At 50.0% G+C, this 21,429-nt stretch overlaps 13 protein-coding genes across 13 annotated transcripts; 5 read left to right on the forward strand and 8 right to left on the reverse strand.

The window, feature by feature from the left end:
- Positions 1 to 275: 275 nt before the first annotated feature.
- PPTG_13323 (hypothetical protein) lies at positions 276 to 847 on the forward strand (the record flags this gene model as incomplete). Its single annotated transcript, XM_008908921.1, has 2 exons — positions 276 to 450; positions 501 to 847. The coding sequence occupies 2 exons, from the start codon at positions 276 to 278 to the stop codon at positions 845 to 847; spliced, it is 522 nt and encodes a 173-aa protein (XP_008907169.1).
- A 1,293-nt stretch (positions 848 to 2,140) lies between these two features.
- Positions 2,141 to 2,610, reverse strand: PPTG_23176 (hypothetical protein; the record flags this gene model as incomplete). The annotated part of the gene is made up of 2 exons (XM_008908922.1): positions 2,141 to 2,331; positions 2,595 to 2,610. The coding sequence occupies 2 exons, from the start codon at positions 2,608 to 2,610 to the stop codon at positions 2,141 to 2,143; spliced, it is 207 nt and encodes a 68-aa protein (XP_008907170.1).
- Positions 2,611 to 3,337: 727 nt separating this feature from the next.
- PPTG_23177 (hypothetical protein) lies at positions 3,338 to 3,496 on the reverse strand (the record flags this gene model as incomplete). Its single annotated transcript, XM_008908923.1, has 1 exon — positions 3,338 to 3,496. The coding sequence occupies one exon, from the start codon at positions 3,494 to 3,496 to the stop codon at positions 3,338 to 3,340; it is 159 nt and encodes a 52-aa protein (XP_008907171.1).
- Positions 3,497 to 3,719: 223 nt separating this feature from the next.
- Positions 3,720 to 6,810, forward strand: PPTG_13324 (hypothetical protein). The gene has a single exon (XM_008908924.1). It carries the CDS (start codon positions 3,802 to 3,804, stop codon positions 4,675 to 4,677), a length of 876 nt encoding a protein of 291 aa, XP_008907172.1. The 5' UTR covers positions 3,720 to 3,801; the 3' UTR covers positions 4,678 to 6,810.
- PPTG_13325 (hypothetical protein) lies at positions 5,055 to 6,668 on the reverse strand. Its single transcript, XM_008908925.1, has one exon. The coding sequence runs from the start codon at positions 6,626 to 6,628 to the stop codon at positions 5,147 to 5,149; it is 1,482 nt and encodes a 493-aa protein (XP_008907173.1). The 5' UTR covers positions 6,629 to 6,668; the 3' UTR covers positions 5,055 to 5,146.
- Positions 6,811 to 9,888: 3,078 nt separating the features above from the next.
- PPTG_13326 (OHCU decarboxylase) lies at positions 9,889 to 10,612 on the reverse strand (the record flags this gene model as incomplete). Its single annotated transcript, XM_008908926.1, has 4 exons — positions 9,889 to 10,048; positions 10,115 to 10,188; positions 10,250 to 10,300; positions 10,388 to 10,612. The coding sequence occupies 4 exons, from the start codon at positions 10,610 to 10,612 to the stop codon at positions 9,889 to 9,891; spliced, it is 510 nt and encodes a 169-aa protein (XP_008907174.1).
- Positions 10,613 to 10,737: 125 nt separating this feature from the next.
- PPTG_13327 (hypothetical protein) lies at positions 10,738 to 11,532 on the reverse strand (the record flags this gene model as incomplete). The annotated part of the gene is made up of 1 exon (XM_008908927.1): positions 10,738 to 11,532. One exon carries the CDS (start codon positions 11,530 to 11,532, stop codon positions 10,738 to 10,740), a length of 795 nt encoding a protein of 264 aa, XP_008907175.1.
- Positions 11,533 to 11,765: 233 nt separating this feature from the next.
- Positions 11,766 to 12,186, forward strand: PPTG_13328 (hypothetical protein). The gene has a single exon (XM_008908928.1). It carries the CDS (start codon positions 11,854 to 11,856, stop codon positions 12,121 to 12,123), a length of 270 nt encoding a protein of 89 aa, XP_008907176.1. The 5' UTR covers positions 11,766 to 11,853; the 3' UTR covers positions 12,124 to 12,186.
- Positions 12,187 to 12,523: 337 nt separating this feature from the next.
- PPTG_13329 (hypothetical protein) lies at positions 12,524 to 13,354 on the forward strand (the record flags this gene model as incomplete). Its single annotated transcript, XM_008908929.1, has 1 exon — positions 12,524 to 13,354. One exon carries the CDS (start codon positions 12,524 to 12,526, stop codon positions 13,352 to 13,354), a length of 831 nt encoding a protein of 276 aa, XP_008907177.1.
- A 1,061-nt stretch (positions 13,355 to 14,415) lies between these two features.
- Positions 14,416 to 15,063, forward strand: PPTG_13330 (hypothetical protein; the record flags this gene model as incomplete). Its single annotated transcript, XM_008908930.1, has 1 exon — positions 14,416 to 15,063. One exon carries the CDS (start codon positions 14,416 to 14,418, stop codon positions 15,061 to 15,063), a length of 648 nt encoding a protein of 215 aa, XP_008907178.1.
- Positions 15,064 to 15,221: 158 nt separating this feature from the next.
- On the reverse strand, positions 15,222 to 16,318 carry PPTG_23178 (hypothetical protein; the record flags this gene model as incomplete). The annotated part of the gene is made up of 2 exons (XM_008908931.1): positions 15,222 to 15,601; positions 15,655 to 16,318. 2 exons carry the CDS (start codon positions 16,316 to 16,318, stop codon positions 15,222 to 15,224), a joined length of 1,044 nt encoding a protein of 347 aa, XP_008907179.1.
- Positions 16,319 to 16,387: 69 nt separating this feature from the next.
- PPTG_23179 (hypothetical protein) lies at positions 16,388 to 17,393 on the reverse strand (the record flags this gene model as incomplete). The annotated part of the gene is made up of 2 exons (XM_008908932.1): positions 16,388 to 16,743; positions 16,793 to 17,393. The coding sequence occupies 2 exons, from the start codon at positions 17,391 to 17,393 to the stop codon at positions 16,388 to 16,390; spliced, it is 957 nt and encodes a 318-aa protein (XP_008907180.1).
- A 1,783-nt stretch (positions 17,394 to 19,176) lies between these two features.
- Positions 19,177 to 21,095, reverse strand: PPTG_13332 (hypothetical protein). Its single transcript, XM_008908933.1, has one exon. It carries the CDS (start codon positions 20,995 to 20,997, stop codon positions 19,390 to 19,392), a length of 1,608 nt encoding a protein of 535 aa, XP_008907181.1. The 5' UTR covers positions 20,998 to 21,095; the 3' UTR covers positions 19,177 to 19,389.
- Positions 21,096 to 21,429: the final 334 nt, after the last annotated feature.

Genomic DNA, 21,429 nt, shown 5'->3' on the forward strand with positions numbered 1-21,429 from the left:
GTAGTCGCAGTGCGCGTCGTTCCAGTAAGAAGCGCACTGCTGGTTCTACGCGGATTCGACTGCTGGCTGCACGAAGAAGAAATGGGATGACCCTTTAGGGTGACACTGGGATCTTCCGCGAATGATCTCCTGTCGTCATCGCGTGAGAAAAACAAGACGTGAGAGTTGGACGGCAAGAGCGTCCCCCCGACTCCATTTTAACGAAGAACCAGTCTCTGGTGGCAGCGGCATTTCGTGATGAACCGGAGCCTACGGATGAAGACGAGCTCGACAAAATGGCCACATCCACAGGTGTGCGCCCCAATCACCAAAAAGATGTCATTGTGGTACTGTGCGAGGCACTGCGCGAGGCGTTTCTCGAAGACCGTGTGCAACGCCTACTGGTTAGCGGTATGGTGCTTAACTCTGATAGTCTCTGGGCGTCGGCTCCCCGGATTGTCCCCAAGAAGAGTGACGATCTTTGGATGCCAGTCTATTACCGACCGCTTACGCTCTGACAGATACGCTTCTGTGGCCGATGCCCGACTTAGAGTCTGATATAAGCGCAGTGGAAAACAGCGAATACTATTTTGACGCTGATGTGATTCGTTGTTTCGGTCAGCTCCCGCGTCTCGAAAATTCGCAAGATCTACATAATTATCACGAAGTTGGGTATGTTGATGCCGACGAGGGTGCCCATGGGGGCGAGCGACTTAGTGGCATTCTGCCTGCAAACTATGAAGGAGATCATGGGCCCAATATTGTACAAGAGGTTTTAGTGTGGCTCGACGACGTGCTTGAATTTGCCGAGACACCCGAAGATCTCATCAACGTGCTAGAGGCAATTATCAATCACTGTGAACAATAGGGGCAACTGAACGCACGCAAGTGCCACTTTTCCGTGCGGCAGGCAATAGGGTGCGGCAAAGTAATCTCGGCGGCTGGTGTCGCTCATTTTTCTGAGCGGATCCAGGGGTGAGTGGAAATGTCCGCTCCCCAAATCGCCGGGGATAAACAGCAGTTCATATGCGCCGTCGGATGGATGAGGCAGAATATTCCACACTTATCGGCGCTGACGGCAGAGTTCAACAGCATCCTCGACGTGGCCACCACGAGTGTTGGTAGCCTTAAAAAGAAAAAACTTCAGCGCGTTGCGCTAATGTCGATCGGGTGGTCGCAGAAGCACAGGGCACTGTGGAACGTGTCAAAGAAGCTCTTCTTCAAATAATTCTGCTAGCCCATCCGAAGGCAAGTGATGATGTATGCAGATGCCATCTTGCACCTTGGGGTGCAGCTAGGTTGCTCTCCAGCCTGGTCAGCAAGAACTAAAGCCCCTTCATTAGCGGGGTTTCAAGGGCGCACGTTCTCGTTGGGCTATAATTGAAAAAGAAGCCTTCACGATCGTAGAGACCTGCAAGCGGCTCAACTACTTACTGCTGCGATCTGGTGGGTTTACGCTATTCACCGACCGTAGAAACCTGCAGTACATCTTCAACCCCCACTCCGTCAACCCGAAAATTACTCGTTTCCAGGCTGACAAGCTTCATCACTGGGCATCCACACTTGCGTTGTTCAAGTATAAAAAAGAGCATGTTCCAGAGTAAACCAATGTCTGGGGTGATTTGCTGACACGCTGGGGGCAGTTCAAGTGCACCACAGGAGGCGCAACCGATCGCGTTCAAGACGGTTATGGTACTCGAGACAGTGTCCCGTTCGCAATCGGCCGAGTCTGAATGGCTTACACACGATGAACTGCTTCAGGTCCAGCAAGAGGCGATGGCTTGGCGAGATCCTTCCGTGCCGTTGCGTGAGTGTTGCTGGGACGGTGATCAGCGCATTTATCGCGTTGACACTGGACAGATCTGGATTCCTTCAGAGGCAGATGATATGTAGGCTCGCCTGTGCATCGTAGCTCATGCATGATCGTGGTGAGCAAGCAATCAATCAAGCGCTCAAGAGCCAATTCGAAAGGAGCTCACTGGATGCAGATGTGAAGCAACTCCTCAGAACATGTTTGTACTGCAGTGTTGTAGGCGGACAGCCCCCGCATCGGCCTTTTGGACAAGCTTTACACGTGACACGTAAAACAAATGAAATCCTGCATTTTGACTACTATCGCTGCCGACCAGAACTAACGGCACGAAGGACGTTCTCGTTATTTTTATCGGGTTTTGTGGAGCTCGTTGAGTGCAGTGCCGCCACGCCACACGAGACCGCTTATGTCCTCCTTGCGTTGTTCATGAGATTTGGTTTTGTTACGCTCTGTGTGTCTGATCGTGCCGCATACTTCAAGAATGATGTTGTCGAGTGCATACGTAAGTCCGTGGATGGCGCCCATCATTTCGTTACAGCCTACTGCCCTTGGGCAAATGAAACCGTCGGCGTTGTTAATCGACAACTCATACAATGTCTCAAGGCACTTTTGAGTGACATAAAGTTGCCTTAAGGAGAGTGTCCCACTCTTCTCCCAGTCGCCCAGGCCTCTATAAATTATTTCTCCAGATATGCTTGGTGGCCGTTGCACCAGTGGCGGCGTTAACAGTTCTGCCGGCATCGACGGCACTCTCGACGATTCTCTATCCTCGCCAGATCCAACACGCACAGGTGATTCTCACCAAGCAGCGCGCTCATCTGGCTTCGGTTCAGGCATCATTGGCAGAGATGAACCGCCAACACTCGCAACCACTTCACATTGCTAGCCTAGCTCTCAAAAACAGCTGCCGAAGAACAGAGGAGATTATTGAGGGTTGCCGGTTCCTGACGGTATATACCGGTTCCCGAACCTGTCCAACACGATCCCGCGGTGATTATGGTACGTTGATTACGCCACCAGTGATTAGACGAGTAGGATGATTGGACGAGTGCAGAGTGTTGGTGATTGAATGACCCCAATGATTGGATGCAGACTAGGTAGTGAGAACAGTGTAAGCTCCGATAAATCAATCACTTCAGAATCTTCCTTCTTCCCCTCAAGTGGTCTTCGCTCCAGTCTTCTTCTCCGAGTGGTGACTCCTCCCTTCGCTCTCACAAGCCCCTACGTCTTCTAAGATCCGTGACCTCTATCAGAGATTGAGATACTCATAGCAGATATCCGTGAGGTGCTCGTGCCATACCGCATATGGGATCTCCCTCATCACGCATGCTTGCTCAAAGAACTTTATCAACTGAAGGTGGATCATCTCCCTTCAGTTGTGGGTATCGTTGCTTGTGGACTGGTATGCTCTCCCTCTTGGCAGGAATCGAGAAAAAAAAGTGGGCGATCATTTCCTCATCCGTGTCCTTCCAAGCTTCTCTTGGTGGGCATTGTTGTCGTGCTCTCATGCTTGAACGACAGCTCCGTAAATTTCTTCCTAGGTCATTATGTCTGTTGGATGAGCTGTGGGCTCGGTGTTCGTGTCGTCTTGGTTTTCGGTGGCGATCCGCTTTCTTCTGCGTCCTTGTGAACCTGCAACTCCCTTCGGCCCCGCCGCTGTGGCTGCGGTGTCCACCTCCTCAAAGTGTCCGGTTTATCTCCCATGTAAGCCTTCTTGATTTGAGGTACACTTTGTACTCCCAACGCCTCCAGCAGATGTACTAATCTGTCGAGGCTTCGTGCGTCGCTTGGCTAAATTGAAAGTGCTGGCTCCAAAGACTAGGTTTGGGCCTCAATGCCAAAATGGAGCAAGCCAAGAATGGGTACATTTCATGTGCTCCACACAATATCCTATTCCGTCGCAGATATGAATTAGAATAGGTTTGCTTCTGACTGGCGCGAATTCCGCCTTCTCTGCTCACTCATACATTCTCTCAGTCAAGCGCAGGTGGAGTTTCAAATACAGAATCATGTCAGGAACGCGCGTGTACGTTGGCAACTTGCCCATGGACATCCGCACACGCGAGGTAGAAGATATTTTCTACAAGTACGGACGCATCCGCGACATCGACGTCAAGTTCCCGTCTCGTCCGCCGGCTTTTGCCTTCGTGGACTTCGAGGACGCGCGTGACGCCGAAGACGCCATCCGTGGCCGCGACGGCTACGATTACGACGGCGCGCGGCTGCGCGTCGAGCCTGCCAATGGTGGTCGCCGCGAATCGACCCGTGACCGTGGGTCAGCCCGATACCCGCGCAACATCCGCGGAAACGGCGAGTTTACAGTGGAAGTATCGAACCTGCCGCCGCGCGTGTCGTGGCAAGACCTCAAGGACTTTATGCGCAAGGCCGGCGATGTGACTTTCACGGAGGTGGACGGACGTGGAGGCGGCGTCGTAGAGTACAGCAACAAGCGCGACATGAAGTACGCGGTGGAGAAGTTGGACGACTCGGAATTCCGCGGCCGCACCGAGAATTCGTACGTGCGTGTGCGCGAGACAGGTGGACGCGGACGCAGCAAAAGCCGCAGCAAAAGCCGAAGCAGGTCGCGTAGTCGCAGTGCGCGTCGTTCCAGTAAGAAGCGCAGTCGCAGTCGCAGCGAGGATGCGGAGGGCGAGAAGAAGGCCAAGCGCAGCGCATCGGCGGATAAGGAGAGTGAGAAGGAGAAAGAGGGGGATGATAAGAAGCAGGAAGATGGTAAGAACCAGGAAGCAGCTAGTGCTAATGACGTTGAGAAGAACGTGGAGACGGAGAAGGAGCCTAAGGAAGAGCCCAAGACGGAACAGGAGCCTAAAACGGAAGAGGATCCCACTGCGGAGCCCGAGAAGGAGGCAGCTAAGGAGGAGTAGAGCGGCGCAACGGACGAGGAACGGACGGAATGCTGACACAGTTTGAGAACACAATCGGACGGACCGAGGGACGAGTACTCGCCGCGGAACAGCCTGGGATTTGCCTAGGGCGTGTGCGTGCGTGAGTCTGGTTGCTGCTGCGATAGTCGGTGTTCTCTTACCGTGTGCCTTGTGTGCCCCCATGTTCTTGTTTGTTTCACATGGCCCGAGATCATGTGCATTGTGCGTTTGATTTTTTTTCTACATTGTTCCACTGGCTGACGGGACGACCTGGCTTTCGACTCGGCGCGCGTTGCTGGATTAACGGAGCGGGCTGCGAAGCGAAGGATGACGGCGGCTACGGATCGGACGGACAGAGAGGTGCAGGATGGTTGTCGTTGTGTTAGCTTAATGCTCCCCTACCAGGTTGAGCGATAAGAGAAAGAATCAAATTCATTTTTGCAGGTTACAAACTGCTCTACAAGTGTCTTCAATCGCGTCTAAGAACAATAGGGAGCTGGATCGGAGACTTCGCGCGCGCAACGCCTTCGAGACCCTCGCCATTGTACGACAGAGTCGGTAGAATCTCACAGACTGCGTCGGACGAGCTGTCCGCGAAGGTCGCACCTGCGTCCACCAGCCAGCGCTTACACTGCTCCGAAATGAGTTGACGCGCAGAGTCCGGAGAGTCCGAGGCGCTCCCCGGCGCGTTCTTGACAGGAGCGAATTCATCTTCACGAGCCACACCCAGCACCTTCATGCTTTTGGACAGTGGGAAGACGTCAAAGATGAAAGTCTCGAGCTTGATGCCTGTGTTGCTCGTCGGAGTGATCGTAGCCGTGCCCTCGTCATTCACGTACGGGATTTTCTTCTTAGCTACGTGATATATAGCGTCGTTCTGGTTGCAGCAGCGCTGGAGGAAGTCGAGACGGAAGAAGTGGTTGCAAATGTTGGCAGCACCGAAGCTGAGCTTGCCGGTATGAGGATCCACCTGCTCTGACGCAGCACGATCAAGCTCTGAATACTCCACCACACAGTAAGCTCCATTGCGCTTGGCCACGACACCCACACTCTCGTCGGGACGAGTCTTCCACACCACTTTGTTGGCGCAGTCGGCGTCCTGGTCGATGCAGTAGCCGATAAACACTGGGTCTGCCACCTTGCAGAGCACATTATCCACCGAAAACACGTGCAGATATTGCACATTGCGCGCAGTAAGGAGATCAAGCATTCCACTGCGCTTTAAAGCTGGGTAAATACCGCCGTTTCCGTCCGAAGCCTTTGCCAACTGACTCGCTGTCTCGAGAATGAACTTGCCGTCGTCCGTAAAACACGGTAGTGTTCCCTGGCGGAAGAAATGAAGCTGATCCTGTGAGAGACCGAAATATTTGTTGTCACGGAAGAAGGACACGGTTGTATCGTGGTTCATCTCGCTGGTCATGATAAGCAGCGGGATTTTAGGTGATTCGCTTAGATTGAAGCGAGTCTGTGCCAGCTCCTGCACCTTTAGAACCCGCAACGCGAAGATCTCAAAGAGCGACTTTCCGGATGGGAGGCCGATATCGTACATGCCCTTGGGGCCAGCGAAGCCTAGACGCGTGCCTTGCCCTCCGCTGAGTATCAAAGCACCTGTCATGCCTTTCGAAACAGCCTCAAGACCCAGGTCGAGCCATTTCTTCTTCAATTCTGGTGCAGTCTCAGTCAGCTGATGCACCACTCCTTCTTCTAGTGGTGTCACTTCATCAGCTGCCGCACTCGCCACGCTGTCAGCCTTGGTCGATCGATCGAACAGATTCGCAATCTGGTGTGGCTCATACTGTTGGAGACTTTCCACTAGTACAGATGCATCCTGCGCAGTGACCTTGCCGGCATCGACAAAACGGAAGACATGACCCTGGCCCGCATTTTCATACGATTTTCGAAGCGAAGCTGGAATGGAGTCGGCGCTCGCCATTGAGTTAGAGCTTTCCATTTCGCGCGAGGAAGGCCACGTGTCAAAGTATCCAATTTGGAATGGATAAACCCATATTTTGGATGGATTAAATCAATTTAATCCAGTTTAAAAATAAAAACTGGGTTGAACCATGTGAAGTTACAATAATTTTGAATTTACTTACAGAATTGAAAAAAATACATTTTAATTTTAAATGGTGATTTATATCTGGTAACGGGCCCATAATTGAAAATATATGGCGACCCAAAATATTCCCTTAGTGGATGGAGTATGGAAGTTTATTCTTTCTGTAAGTAGTCCTTGTCAAAACTGGACAGGAACCATTTACAAGCTGCTGCTAGGACTGTAGCAATACCAACAATACACTAGAAGGAAATTTCAGAGCTTCCCTTGTAAAATACGGCATTAGTGTTATTTTTTTTTTCTGAATAGGTTGATTCTGAGTCTCTGTACTGGCATACATGTACTGTTCTGACGTACTCAATTGATGACATGCCAACAGAGCTAAAGGTAGATGCTCGATTTACAGGAAACGCTAGCGGTCAACAGCTCTTCGTACGTTGGTGTTAATTTTGAGTTGCTCCAAAGGTGAGGGAAGTTATTGGCTTCGATCACTAATCACTACATGTTTCACTTTCATCACTGTGAACCTTTACGCCGAAAAAGCGTACGTTTTCAAATTGAAATTTCACAGCAAATTGTTTGTGACTGCTAACAGTAAACCGCTTTCGAGTGCTTCGTTCATTAATAATCGAAACCGAATCACTAAGAGGTATTAGTCAGGGTAGTATTTCATAATATGTTAGCTTCGAATCCGCGGTCTTGTATCTCACCATTTTCCGCTACCAATAGGTCCCACCGCTTACGTTGTTTATCTGTCGACCATTACTGCACAAGGTCTTTTCTCCAGCTCGATTTATGGAGAGAGCTCTGGGAGTGTATTTGAAGTGACTGGATTGATCAACATCCTAAGAGTTTCATGTAGTCGAGCAACACATACTCCGAAGTATATGGCATATACTCTGTACGCCCAGTTACAACTTTACTGATGTAACCACGCGAATTTGAAGCTGAAGTCTGCGCCTGTACCATCAAACACAACGTGCGATCAGCATTATCCCATAGGAACAAAAAGTATCATGGCGAAAATGCAGACCGAGGTGAACCAAAGAAATCTGCATGGCATAGATAAATGTGACAATCAACTTGTTCTGAATGTTTGGTGCTTGCCTCTCCAATACAAAGCAAGCTGCTGCCATGACGAGAAACCCAATGTGCGCTTCAGCACAACGATTACCACGACCAGAGACGTAAGTCCAAGCAATGCGTAGACAAGTACATTTAGAATGGACAACAGGAGTTGAGAACTTGAACGCTACGCTAACTCAGGGTAGTACGAACCGTTGTGCATGAAAGATAGCACAATATCGTGCATACCTAGCGCACACAATCGATTGAATTCGTAAGTATCGTCACAACAATCAGAACGTCATTGGGATCGTACTGTGAATAATCGGCAGCATGACTTCGATGCACTCCAGCAACACGATGCACTCGGTAATAAACAGTATACGTGAAACCTTGTCAATGAAGAGTACACGGTCTGCAAGAGAGAATATGGCTGCGATATCGATCTCTGGTTCGCTTAGCGTGCAGCAACCAGGTGGGGACCCGGTTTCGATGAATTTTGATTATCAGGCGTGAATACTGGAACCACTTGCGCACATGGAAACGGCACTCCTTTCACATATTTTTTATTCCTGACTCGGACAGTATCCGTGCAAATGGGGCCCCTCTTGGTGTCATCTGTATGTTCACTCGTTAATGTGGAAAACAGGCTCGATGTTTTTCTGTAGCTCTATTGATATTTTGTCTGGTTTTCCCATTAAATGCTAGAACTCTTAATCCAACTTGCAGACAATTTTCGCTTGCAATGGGATGATCGTGGGGAATTTTGTCCATGAGCGCTTTCACGTCGGCTGTTGATCAACCCAGTCACTTCAAATACACTCCCAGAGCTCTCTCCATAAATCGAGCTGGAGAAAAGACCTTGTACAATAATGGTCGACAGATAAACAACGTAAGCGGTGGGACCTATTGGTAGCGGAAAATGGTGAGATACAAGACCGCGGATTCGAAGCTAACATATTATGAAATACTACCCTGACTAATACTCTCTTAGTGATTCGGTTTCGATTATTAATGAACGAAGCACTCGAAAGCGGTTTACTGTTAGCGTAGTCACAAAAAATTGTTGTGAAATTTCAATTTGAAGACGTTAGCTTTTTCGGCGTAAATGTTCACAATGAGAAAGTGATACATGTAGTGATTAGTGATCGAGTTGGTTCCCACATCAGGAACACTTCACTTGCTGCTAGAAAGAAAATACCAGCAAATGACTCGCGGCGGAAGGCCCACTTTGTTAAGCACGACCATCACATCCACCAATGATAACCAAAACTGAGCAAGATCCAGTGTCATAACTACAGCAGTTGAAGACACTAGCGTCGCCTTCTGAAGAGCATTTAAGACGTAGAGCGCATGAAACACTTCCACGGTGACGATGACAGCCTCGGGTTTCATATCGTCACGGGTATTAAGTGTTCGAGTAATCCGGTTTTTCGCGAAAAGCCTGACAACTGGTAGTACCACGACAAATATCACTTGAGCAATGCCAGTCAGAGAGATGAATGTGTAGTGGATAGATGAGAGTGAGAGATACTTGACAGTTAAGAACATCCACCTGCTGCTGGACTTCGCTCCATAGAGATGGATCTGCTCTCCAACGTGGAGCAACAATGTAGGCAAAATACGCAGCGATTACCCAAGTGTCCGGTGGTCCAAAAACCAGCAAACCAAACGGCAGTGGGAAAACAGTCAGCACAGATATGGCAAACACGACCGCATTTGATACAGCAGCGGCAAACATTCCAACACAAGCAATATGACGAAAACTCAACTGGAGACGCGGTAATACACTGATTCATGTGTACGAGCACAGATCCGCCAATGTAAATTTGCAACTGAATACTCAATTTAGTTGCAATTTTTTTTTACTTTCCGTGCTCAAGTATCGGCTCAATAATACCTTTGGTCTGTACAATGAGTGTATATTGCAAGCTTGATGACTGCGGCTTACAGTTTGGCATTACCGCTGCGCAGTCTGCATCAAGGTTTGCACAAAGAAACATCGTAGTGCAGCTCAATTAGTGCCTCATACCCAAGGAGACAGAAGGGTTAACCTCTCTGCAAAAGCAAAGCAAAACGTGGCTCCTTGCTTACTCTTGAAGCAGCTTATCCAGTCGAATCTTCGTGATCTTACTCTGCTCGGCTGCAGCCACCGCGAGTTCGTCTCCAGGGCTGTTATCCATTCGGGACTCCAAAATACGAAGCATCTCGGGAGCTGACTTCCCCGTCGCGCACACGATATAGATGTATCTGTGACAGCCACGGGTCTCGAATCATTTTCCAATAGCTTAACAAGTAGCCAGTACAACCACGTACCCGAACTTCTTGTAGTATTCATCGTTGAGCTCCTCTAACCGATCCAGCACTGCGTCATCCGCGTTCTTCGTCGCCTATATCGTTCATCAGTATAAGTGCTTTGCCAGTCACTACGTCTCCAGTTACTGCGACAACCTTTTGCTCCTGCGCTTCCCATTCCTTAATCGGCTTCTTCGTCCTCCCAATCTGCAACACGGAATGCCAACTGAAAGATCAGGCTCAAACTTGACAGCTAGCAACAATTTATCTAACATAAACCACCGCTAAACGGACCCTTGGATGCGCTGCAAACGCTTCGAGCCAATCCTCCCTGGTCAACGTGGCGTCCGCTGTATCCGCCGCTTGACAGAGCTCCGCGAAGTCTCGCACGGGGAACATTTTAACCATTTCTGCCGCCCACCGCTTGGACCCACAGCAATGGAGCAGTTTCTGTCGGAACGGTGAGCCTTCTTCGTCGGCACCGTCAGCCGCAGCCACGTTGAGCACGGAGAGGTCCATAGTGTTCTTAGAAGCAGATGAACCCTGAAAATAAGACCTAATCAGATGCGACGGGTTTTGTACTGATTTTCTCAACATTTTTTGTTTTCTTTCGCAACTAGTTTTGAACACTTTCTCTCCTAATTCTACGCTTTCTTCGCTTTGGGCACGGAGTATCCGGCGGAGGGCGGTTCGCGATACGATCCGCAGAGACGGTCCCAGAACGTGAAGTACTGGCCGTAATTGTAGACGAACAGTTCATGGTGCACCGAGTGGTGCATCGCTCCATTGATAATTGTGTTTTGAGAGAGGTAGAACCCATCGTGGATACTGATAGTCCAGAAGTTGACAGCGACAAACAGCGCAAGGTAGAGCCCGCGGTGGATGGGGAAAAGCATGATGTAGAAATGGTAAGGTAAGCTCTGGATGTAGCCGTCCATCGGGTGGAAGGCGTGAGACGCAAACGGCGAACAGATAATCCACTTGTGGTGTGGCTTGTGAAGCGTTGCGTAGATGAGAGGGTGATGCAACCAGCGGTGGAACCAGTAAATCAGCATATCCGAGAAGAAGATGAAGGTGATTACGGTTTGAGCCTCGAACCAGTAGCCGAACTTGCCGAATTCCGCATAAGTCTTAGCGTAACCGCGAACGTCAGCGAGGAACCATGGGAATGCTAGCAATACCATAACGGGGATCGACTTTATAGAGGCTAAGATCTCGTAGCGTACTTGGTTTTTCATAAATTTTGGGTGGTTCATCAACTTCTTGTCGAACAGGAACTCGTACGCGCACCCAGCGCCAATAAAATAGAGCAGGTATGCGCCCACCACGGTGAGTCCTGAAATCGACGCAATCTGGCGATAGATATCGTCACGAGGCAAATTCGCGGGATACAACGCGTCTAGCACGTAGTAGTCGGCGTACTCCAAGATAAGATCCATGGCTGAAGATTGTCAACCGAGAAAAATACGAAATAACGGAGACTTTTGCTCATTGCTGGCCTCACCTCGATGCCTGCCGAGCTGACGCCATGCTTACGCTGAAATTGGCGTGTCCTGATTACATGCATACATGCTTACGCTGAAATTGGCGAGCCCTGATTACAGGCTTGGATACATTTAAAGAAAACGGAATATTTCGTTAAATTATGTCAATAGTCAGATTAGCATTTTTCGTGTTTTTGAGCTTACGCTAAATTTCGGTGCTCAACATTTATCTTAAAGTTTGTAAGGCGATCTGCAACTTTTGCGTAACTCTCCGCCATGGCGGTGGAGACCCGTGTGCTCGCTCTGCTGGTGCCAGTCTACCCGGACATGCGCTCTTCCTCTCATCATATCTCCCCAAAGCTACAACGTACCGCTGACGACTGGCTCAAACTCGTGTTCTCCACGTCGGACGGCATTGTGGAGAAAGAAGCTGCGTGCATCAATCGCCACGACGGCTGTCGCTGTGATTACGTGCGACTACTGAGAGCGATGATGTTGCTGAGCGAAAAGGAAACTCTAATCGTTTCCTTTGTGGCAACCAATTGACAATAAATTGGTTGCCACATTGGAAATGGATGTGCAAGTGCACCGCCACGCCGATATTAGCGAATCTCTGAAAGATTTCCAGTTGGTGTTCTGCCATTTGCAAATGGAAGGCGCCAGACGAAGTGAAAAATCGAAAGAAAGAAAAAAAACAGCCTGGAAATCGGCACTTTTGGATGCAACATGCAGTTCGTGCCACGTTGTGGGTTGCCGACTGCATTCGTGGGAGGCCGACGACATCCTAGGACCCAAGACGAAACAGCATATTTTTTCCCGACGTGTTTCAGAGTCTCATGACGCACATGGAAGTGGAACAATTCGAGATTCGAGATGACGTAACATTTGTAACTCCAACGGCAATAAGGATAAACCGCCACAAATCACATATTTGCCTAGAAACGCGATGCACGTTGTAGTGTGCATGATGGAAGCCAAAGAGTTGGCAGCATTGAGTGGCCAATGCACACGAAATGTGCGTGCACGTGTGGATAATAAGGCTGATAATGCGTTAGACACCAGTCTTCGTTCGGTACCAGCAGAGAACCTTGCGAGCTCTGGTGCGTCACTGATCGTCGTGCGAGATCCACTGGTTGAACGCTGGAAATATCAAATTGAAGCTCATGTGTCACAAAAGGCACTGAGATCCTTTATTGACGAGACTACTGAAGACCTTCCAAGCAATTTCGAGTTAGCTGCCTATGATGTGGTAGTCACGTCGTTTAGTCGGTTGGCGAAAGAGTGGAAGCTGCACAGACCTGCGTCTGAACTGGAAAAGCGAATGCCTGAGCGATATGGCTTTGAAGATACGCAACGATATACTGACGGCACAACAAGAGGGGAAGTGTCTTCTCTTTTAACTGTTCACTGGGTACGAGTTATCGTTGACGAAGGCCACAAATTAGGTGGACAGACTCCAACAAACCTGATGCGAATGGCGAGAAATTTATTTGCAGAACGAAGGTGGGTCATGACAGGAACGCCAACACCAAACACACTCCAGTCAGCCGATCTACGGTTTATGCATGGTCTGTTAGTTTTTCTCCGCAACAAACCGTACGGTCAACCGGATGGACGCGCGTGGACAAAAGCGATCGCTTGGCCATTTGAGAAAAACGAACCCATTGGTCCCTATAGCTTGCAGAGTTTACTCAGGCGAATAATGATGCGCCATACGAAACAATCCATTCGGGATATATTACCGGAACCGATTCGACACACGGTTTATATCGAGTGAATACGCGCAATACAATGTGGTTGCTGCTGCAGTGCGTGCAAATTTGGTGATCACAAATCTGGACCCTCATGTACCGGGGAACCAACATCTGGATAGTCTGCTGAACCCGATCAACCGGAAAGACGCTCTACAAGTGGTTTCTAACCTGCGGTTTGCGTGTTGTGGTGGCGTTAATAGTGCTGCCGAATAAAGCTCGCGTGGAGACAATTATTAATAATATGCATACAGAGTGTGGATAGCGATAATGTTGCTACTGTTGCGGAGTATTTGAGACGCGTGACGTTACCAGGGATGTCGACGAAGTGCGATAGTTGCAAGCGCAAGTTGCAACTGCTGATGATAATACCGTGCGGTCATCTCTGCTGTGCAGATTGCGTCGAAGATCGGTATATTGAAGTTGGTCCAAGCTGTTTCCGGTGCCATGAAGTGTTCGATCCTGAAGTTTTCCAGGAACTACAATCAGGTTTCGAATTTCGCGAAATCGGCGATGAAAATGATAAACACACACACACACACACACACACACACACACACACACACACACACAAAATACTACCCGAGATCGTGGAAGGCAGCAAACAGAAAAACGCAGTTGCAATGATCGCAACCAGAATGCGAGACGGGCTTCAAATAATATTTTACAGAACCCGAATCAGCCGAATCGACAAAATTGAACGGTGGACGGCAGCAAGATTTTTTACGCTGCAACAAGAATCCGTGAACTGAAGAAAGAGTTTGCTCGTCGTGCCAGTCAACGAGGGACTCAATCTCGACGAGCACGCTACGTGAAGGTCATTATTTTCTCTCAATTTACTGAGATGATCAGGCGTACAAAACTTGCATTCCAGCAGCAAGATATCTCCACTGCAGATTTCATCACTCGTGTCAGTCCAAAGACGCGCATGAGGGCCTTGGAACGCTTCCGTACAGATCCTCGTTAAACGTGCTCTTGTTGTCTGAAATGGGGTCACACGGATTGGATATTTCATTCGTGACGCATGTGTTTTTGATGGAAGAGATCTGGGATAAATCACAGGTTATTTATTAGCCGAGCTCATCGAATGGGGGCACAACAGGCTGTGGTGGTGGAGCAGCTTTGGATGAAAGGAAGTGTGGAAAGCGAGATGGCCAAGGTGAACGAACCAGACGAGAATGACGTTGATCCACCTCGTATAGTCCATGATCCAGGTCCTCCTGCTCGAACACGAAAGCGTAGGCGCAGTGGAGGGAGTGCGTTGCTTAATGTGGCTGGAAAGAAGAAGTGGAAACGCAATCGAGGTGACGCTAAGAGAGTGCCTACTGGAAACAAGAGCAGTTATCTTCAGCGCAAGCTCGACTACGTCCTAAATCACTTGCGGTTGCTTGAAAGCAATGTTGTAGCTGAATCTCGACAAGTTCGTTTCGTCGTTGTGGACGAAGAGAGCGGAGCCACAAATCGCCAGGCGATTCACACGATACCAAACTCGGAAGCTCCAGTGACCACATCTTCTTCAGCTTCTTGTCAACCTCGCAATCGACCTTTGGAGGTTTTCTTCAACGCCGATCGAACTACGACTACAACAGCAGATGCTGTGCTTGCATCTCGGTCGATAGGAATCAGTGGAGCCAACAGCAGATCGGCTCTGCGACGACATCCAATCATCAGCTTAAGCATTCAAGGAAGCAACGACAACCTATTCTGCTTGGCAAGTCTAATGCTAAAGCTGTAACGGAGCGTGAGAAACGAACTCCTCAGCCACCGCCAACAGCAGATACGAGGAAATCTGCGAACGTGGGTGCAGCTAATGTATTGTGTAATATTACAGCAATATCCAAGACAACTACCTCTTGGGTGGAAAACTTTCTCGCGTCCACGTTTTTTTTTTGCCTACGAGCATTTGAACGGCTGAATTCGTCCTCGCCCTTGCACCTCACTCTTCAGCAGTTCCAGCATGTTGATGGTGGCGTTCACGTCTCGGTCCCAGTACCTCGCCTGGCAGATCTTGTTCTCACAGAGAAGCACGACGCGGCAGTGGCGTGACTGGATCCCAGCCTGGGACCAATCACGTGGAAGGACTTTGCCCTTGACCTTCTTTCTCTTGGGCTTGTCGCCGTTTTTGGGGAAGACTGGAGTAGGGTACTGGACGCTCGAAAGCGACTGGCGGCACTGCGAACAGAGCTTGCTCGTCTGAACTCGTCCATGGAAACCACCGTCGCGCGCTTCCGCAGTGCCTCTTTCAACCTCTTGACCGGGCTCGGAGCGTGGCCCTTGATGCCATCTCTCCGGCTCCAGTCACCGTAGGCTACACATGAGAGCCTACTCACAGTCGGTACGATCCGCCTAGCAAGCGTATCCACTGCAACCCGAGCCATACGCTTCTGGAAGAAGCGCCACTTCAGGTATGGTCGATCTTTCCAAAACTGTACGAGGTACGTCGCGTGTTGCCAAAAGTACTCGAGCCGCTTCAGGTACTGTTCATAGCTCGCTGTCTTGAATGAAGGCATACCGTCGAACACCTTCTTGTACTCGGGAAACTTCCTCTTTTGGCTCTTGTTCCAAGCGCGGAAGCGGTTGAACCCGGCAAGATGCCTGTACTCGCGAGTGGTGACGCTGACGATCTCTCTGCCTGGACGCTGCCCTAGGCGTAAAGCCTTTGGTCGACGAATCCACTTGGGGAAGTTGCGCTTGCGTTTCTTGTTCTTCTTCTTCTGTCGTCTAGGACGACGGACCCTTCTCTGCTTGGGTCGACGAGGAGCCTGAGGTCGAAGGTATTGGCGAGCTGCTGTACACACCGACCGCATGCCGGGATCGAGGCCGATGACTACGTCAGGCAGATAGCCAGCTGAAACGAGAAGATCGTCTTCTCCACGCTTCGGCTCATCTTTCTTCGGTCGGTAGTACAGGATTGACGCATTGTATCCATCGGTCTTAATCTCGTTGGCAAAGAGATGGCTGGCGTAGTTGTACTTCGCTTCGACTGTCATCTGCCGGAACTCTGGCTTCGTCACAGATTCATCCGCTACAGTCTCGAAGCGATCCATCGCAAACGCTCGTCACATGAGAGTCCATCGGATAGCACCAAAGGATGATCTAGAAATCTTCACTTGAGGCATGTTCCAGTCTTCCATTAGGTTTCCTTCTCCACGTTCGCGGATGCGGGGCCCGAATCCTGCCAGCGTCGTTTCATTGATCACGATGTGAGCAGTTCTGAAAGCCGTAGACACTGGAAACAACGAGAACGCTCTCACCCCTTTCTCGTTTGGAACGGCCTCCATACGAGCCTCCACGACGCTTTGGAACTCCCATATCAGCCGAATGTAGAACGCCAGGCCATTGTTCTTGATATTACTGGCCAAGGATTCCACTTCTCGCTCCCCTCCCCTCCATCCGGGGTGAGCACGTCTCGCATCTGCAGCGCTTCGAGACAGTCAGCCTCCTCTACGTTGTAGCAAGCATACATGATCTGCCTGACGAGCTTTTTTGCTGGCCTTCTCTTCGGCTGGGCTCAGGTCGTCCCGACTTCCCGAACTTGATCAGTACATACACCCTCAACCGCTTCCGAAACTGTTCTCGAATCATCACGCCAGCGTTGACCACTAGTTGCTCTCGCAAAGCCTGTTTCAACTCTGAGAAACCAGTCATATTTGCGACTTTGCGCAATCCGGCCTGACTTCGACCAACACGGTAGATTTGAATGCTGTCCCAGAGAGAGAACGATTTTTTGTGGCGATCATGTGCGACATACGTGTGGAGGCCACACCCGCGCAGCAATGGTCGAAATTTTTTTTGCCATAGCCTGGCAATGGAAGATCGTGCTCGAGGCAGCGCAGTGTGTGGAGATTGACGAGGTGCTACGTCTCCATCTGGATCTGCTTCATGGCTGCACTTGATCTCCTTCACAAGACGGTTGTCTGCGCAAACCCTGTTCAGCCGACAGACAACAGATCGAAGCACTTTGCCTTTCTTGTACTCCTTCTCGCGAAGAGTACCAGCCGTCTTCGTTCTCGTTGCCTTTGGTACTACTTCTTCCATCTCTTTGTCACTGTCCGCCCCCTTCATTTCCTCCTCCCCGTCTGGTTCCTGCGTCTCGGCTACGATCTCGATGGGAGAAGGGCTCCCGAATATGGCATTAATCTCATTTTTTTTTAACTACCCATGCATAATGCTTATACAAACTAAACCAGTCGACCATGCATTATTGCCATTAATGGGATTAACGGGGAATTGATCTTTGATCAAATTAGTCGAGGCATTGAAGAATAGTTTCAGCATCCCAGTAACACTCGTTAACTCTCGGAAATAACACCATTTCCAGCGCGATGGCCAACAAAGAGTGCCGATCAAGACCGTAAGTCGTGCGAGCAACGCTAAACAAACGTTCAGCAAGGTTGGATGCGGGAGGGATCGCTTGGACAAGCTTGTACGCGTTTTTTCGCTGACTCCAGTCGAGCTTTTTTATGGACTGATGCTGCGAAACCTTGTTGCGACGATCCTTGCAGATTCACTTTGTTCTGGGGCTCTCGCAGGAAACGTTGGTAAGCCGCTTTCTCCTGGCGGCTCGTAAGGTTCTGTTTGTCCGACTGAGTTTTGACGCAGGCTGACTCAAAGTCAGGGCTGGCGACGATTGATCCTGAGCTAACCTTTTGTTCAGGGAGCAATTATCGCTGACCAGGAAAGCAACCTGGTCAATTGCCTTGCCAAAAACGCACAGTATCAGTATCATCGCGTCTCGATGCGCTTCAGCATTGTGCTGTATGACAGCAGTTTCAGAGTCCTCCTCAGGTGGCTCTAGAACCGGAGCCATGGCGAGTAGTGGACGGCCATGATGGCAAAATTCACAATGAATCGCTTAAATGAAGGAAGGTCCAGCAGACTAGTTAGTAGACGAAGTAAGGAGAGTTTGTGGTTGGCGTTGATAGTGCTAGTAAAAAGGTCAAGTTTTTACACATTAATAATTCTTACGTAAAAAAATGTTGTCAAACATTATGCATTTATAAAGTCGATGTGGCTCCCATACATAATGGGAGCCAATTTATGTACATTAATGTATGCCATTATGCATTATTCGGGAGCCCTGCTCACATGTGCTACAGGGTTTAGGTCGCTCGCGTCCGCGCGCTCCTTCATCCACTCTTGTACTCAAGTCCATCATAAGTTATCCAGGTATTGTGCCTTTCCAAAGTTTTGGCCAATCTGACGTTTAAAGGCTATTCCTAACCAAGGGTGGGTAGGGCTAATGGTGGGATTTGAGGACGAACTGGAGTTGAATTGCTAAGTCAGGCCAATAAATAAAATGATATTTGACCAATAACACTGTTTGATTTTGCCGACTATGATCCAATAATACTTGATTGTATTGGTCTAAAGGGTACCTTTTAACAAATTAAGGGCTGAATGGCCAGTATTTGCCGGCCATTTACTCTTACGTAAGGTATCCACAACAGATTGATTTTAAATCAAATATGGGCTACTCATCAGACATACGCTGACGTGGCATTGTCTTGCAGTATGTCTACAATATTGAGATCAGCGTAGTTGCCGGTACTGGGCGTCTCGGCCAGAAGCCTTCGGAGATGGTACCATCTCTTCAAGACAACAGGAAATGTCGATGACACCCCAAAGAATGAGCGGTCACCTAAATGGCCGATTGAAGTGCAACAATTTGTTCGCGAGTATGTAAAGCAACACCTTTTTTCTTTGATTGGCATCGTCTTTTTATTCGTCAAAATGTTAGGCTAAATTTTAGTCGGAAGCACCCGATCAGATAGGAGGTCTTCCGTAAGGGCCACACTCCTACGTAGGACCATAAAACTGAAGGCGTTTTGGCAGAAAGACACAATAATGAGGTGCTACATCGCAAGACCATAATTTATGCTTGGTAATCATACTACATGCAAATTCATGGGTTGTCGACGGTAACAGGAATAAAAAATGGCAACTTCGAAAAATCATGTTTTATGTTGAGAAGTCACCTTGCACGTCGGCGAGAAAATATAAAGCTTTTGAAATTGTTTTTTGAGGGAATACAATTCGGCGAATGGAGGCCCGGCAGCGTTTACATATACGAAATGGGTTCGTACACGTGGGTCTTCTTCGCAGCACCTTCACCACTGGTCAGGTCAAGCTCAACATTCACGCAGAACAAGGGGCTGTTGCTGTCATCGTCGCTTGTCAGCTGGATCTCGTAGTTGCCAGCAGGCGCAATGATCGGCAGGTTCACGTCCACCTTCAAGTCCGAAAACTTGCCCTTCTTCATGGGGCAGGCGAAGCCGTGCACATCGATGTGGCCCAAGCCAAGCGGAAGAGGGACGTGCGTGTCGCCGCAGAGCTTACCCGAGTGTCCAAACACCTGCGTACCAGCCAGCTTTACGCCCAACTTGAAGTTCGCGGACGCAAAATCCCGCTTCGCGTTACCATTGCCAAAGAACGAAACCGGCTGGCCACGCTGAGGTGACGACGGAGTCACTTCCAGGTCCGAGAAGTCAATGATCGCGCTGCCAACATCGCCACACTGTGTGATCTTCGCCGAGGAGAACAGATCAGCCAAGTTCATGGGACGGAAGTCGCGTTCTTCAGCAGGGAACGACTCCACGGGATTATCGGCAGGGACTGATCTTGGCTCCTCCACAACCTTCTCAGTCTCGGTCTGTTCGTCCTTGGAAATCAGCGTCGCGAACGGATAACTAGGCACTGAGGCGATGCCGCACTGTCCAGCAGGTCCATTCTCCTCACGTGTGAGACGAATATAGCCATTCTCTCCCCATGACGATCCCCACGAGTTCTTGACCTTCCAGAACTTCTGTCCATTGTCCGAGCCGTAGCCCACAGCCAGCACACCGTGGTCCAGTCTCGTGCCACACGTGAGGTTGAAGACTCCAGACTTGTAGAACTGGAACGCCTTCTGGTCAGCCTCAATAGCCACCGAGACGGGTTGTTGCGACACGGCTACCTTGAGTGCGTGTTCATCCTGTGGGTTGACGTCCTGAAAACCCGTGACCTTAACAACCTTCTCGCAATCGCGGCATACCTGAGCCTTGGCCTTGTACTCGTAGTCATCCTCGCTACAGATACCCCCGTGGTCCTCAATCCACGCAAAAGCGTGGTCCATGAGACCACCATTGCAGCCCATATCTCCATTATGGTCGCAGTCCACCAGCTCCTGCTCCGACAGACTCACCAGCTTGCCGCTCGATACATAGGCCGCGCCCTCCACAGCGCCCGTAGTGGAGAAGGCCCAGCACGAGCCACACATCCCCTGGTTTTTGACAGGCGTGACGCCTCCCTTGTCCTGCCAGTCCACAGACTCAGGCACTTGCACGTCGGTCCACAGCCCGTCTACGCGCGAGGCCAGACGCTGTTCCAAGTAGCCGTCGGGCATCTCGAAGCCCGTCATCTTGAACTTGAACTCGTCGAACGACATGTGGGAGAACTCGTTGTGACCCAGCTTCACGCCCGTCCAGGCGTTCTCGAGGTTGTGCTCCAAGATGTACATGTCGTTGGCGATGTAGTTCTCCAGACGCTTGGCGAACTCGAGAGCGTCCGAAAACGAGATGGAGTGGGTCTTCATCCACGCCGAGAACTCGTGCTCATACTCGAGAGGCGTCTTGAGCGCGTCCGCCAGCGCCAAGCTGGCTAGCAGGAGGGAGGAGGAGGCGATGCGCATGCTTCTGTTGCTGCCAGGAGTGATGGTCCGTTCTTCTTGGCGGAAAGCGTTGTGAGAGAAAGATGGCGGGGTGCAGGGCGGTTGAAGCGGTTTTTCACTTGCACTTTGTATGGAAGATCGGGGGAATCGAGAGAATCAGACAGACTTGGATGTGGCCAGTAGCCAATCGGAGCACGAGGAGAATAGTGAAATTTGACCAATCACATTGGTGTTAAATGGGATCAACGTTCTCGCAGAGAAGCTCACCTGCGTCGTAGAGGCAAGTTCAAGGCTCGAAGGCACAACCAGGACTGGCGTGCGCACAGCGAAAAGAGCTACCGGCGTTAGATTTAGTCGCGTGTGCATTTGTGGCGAAGATGCCGCTGAGTTTGGGGACACCTGCGTCAACGGCGATCGAAGTTGAAGCTGCCGACAGGACTTCGCACCCGAAAT

This window comes from Phytophthora parasitica (genome assembly GCF_000247585.1).
Source record: "Phytophthora parasitica INRA-310 unplaced genomic scaffold supercont2.32, whole genome shotgun sequence".
NCBI lineage: Eukaryota > Oomycota > Peronosporomycetes > Peronosporales > Peronosporaceae > Phytophthora > Phytophthora nicotianae.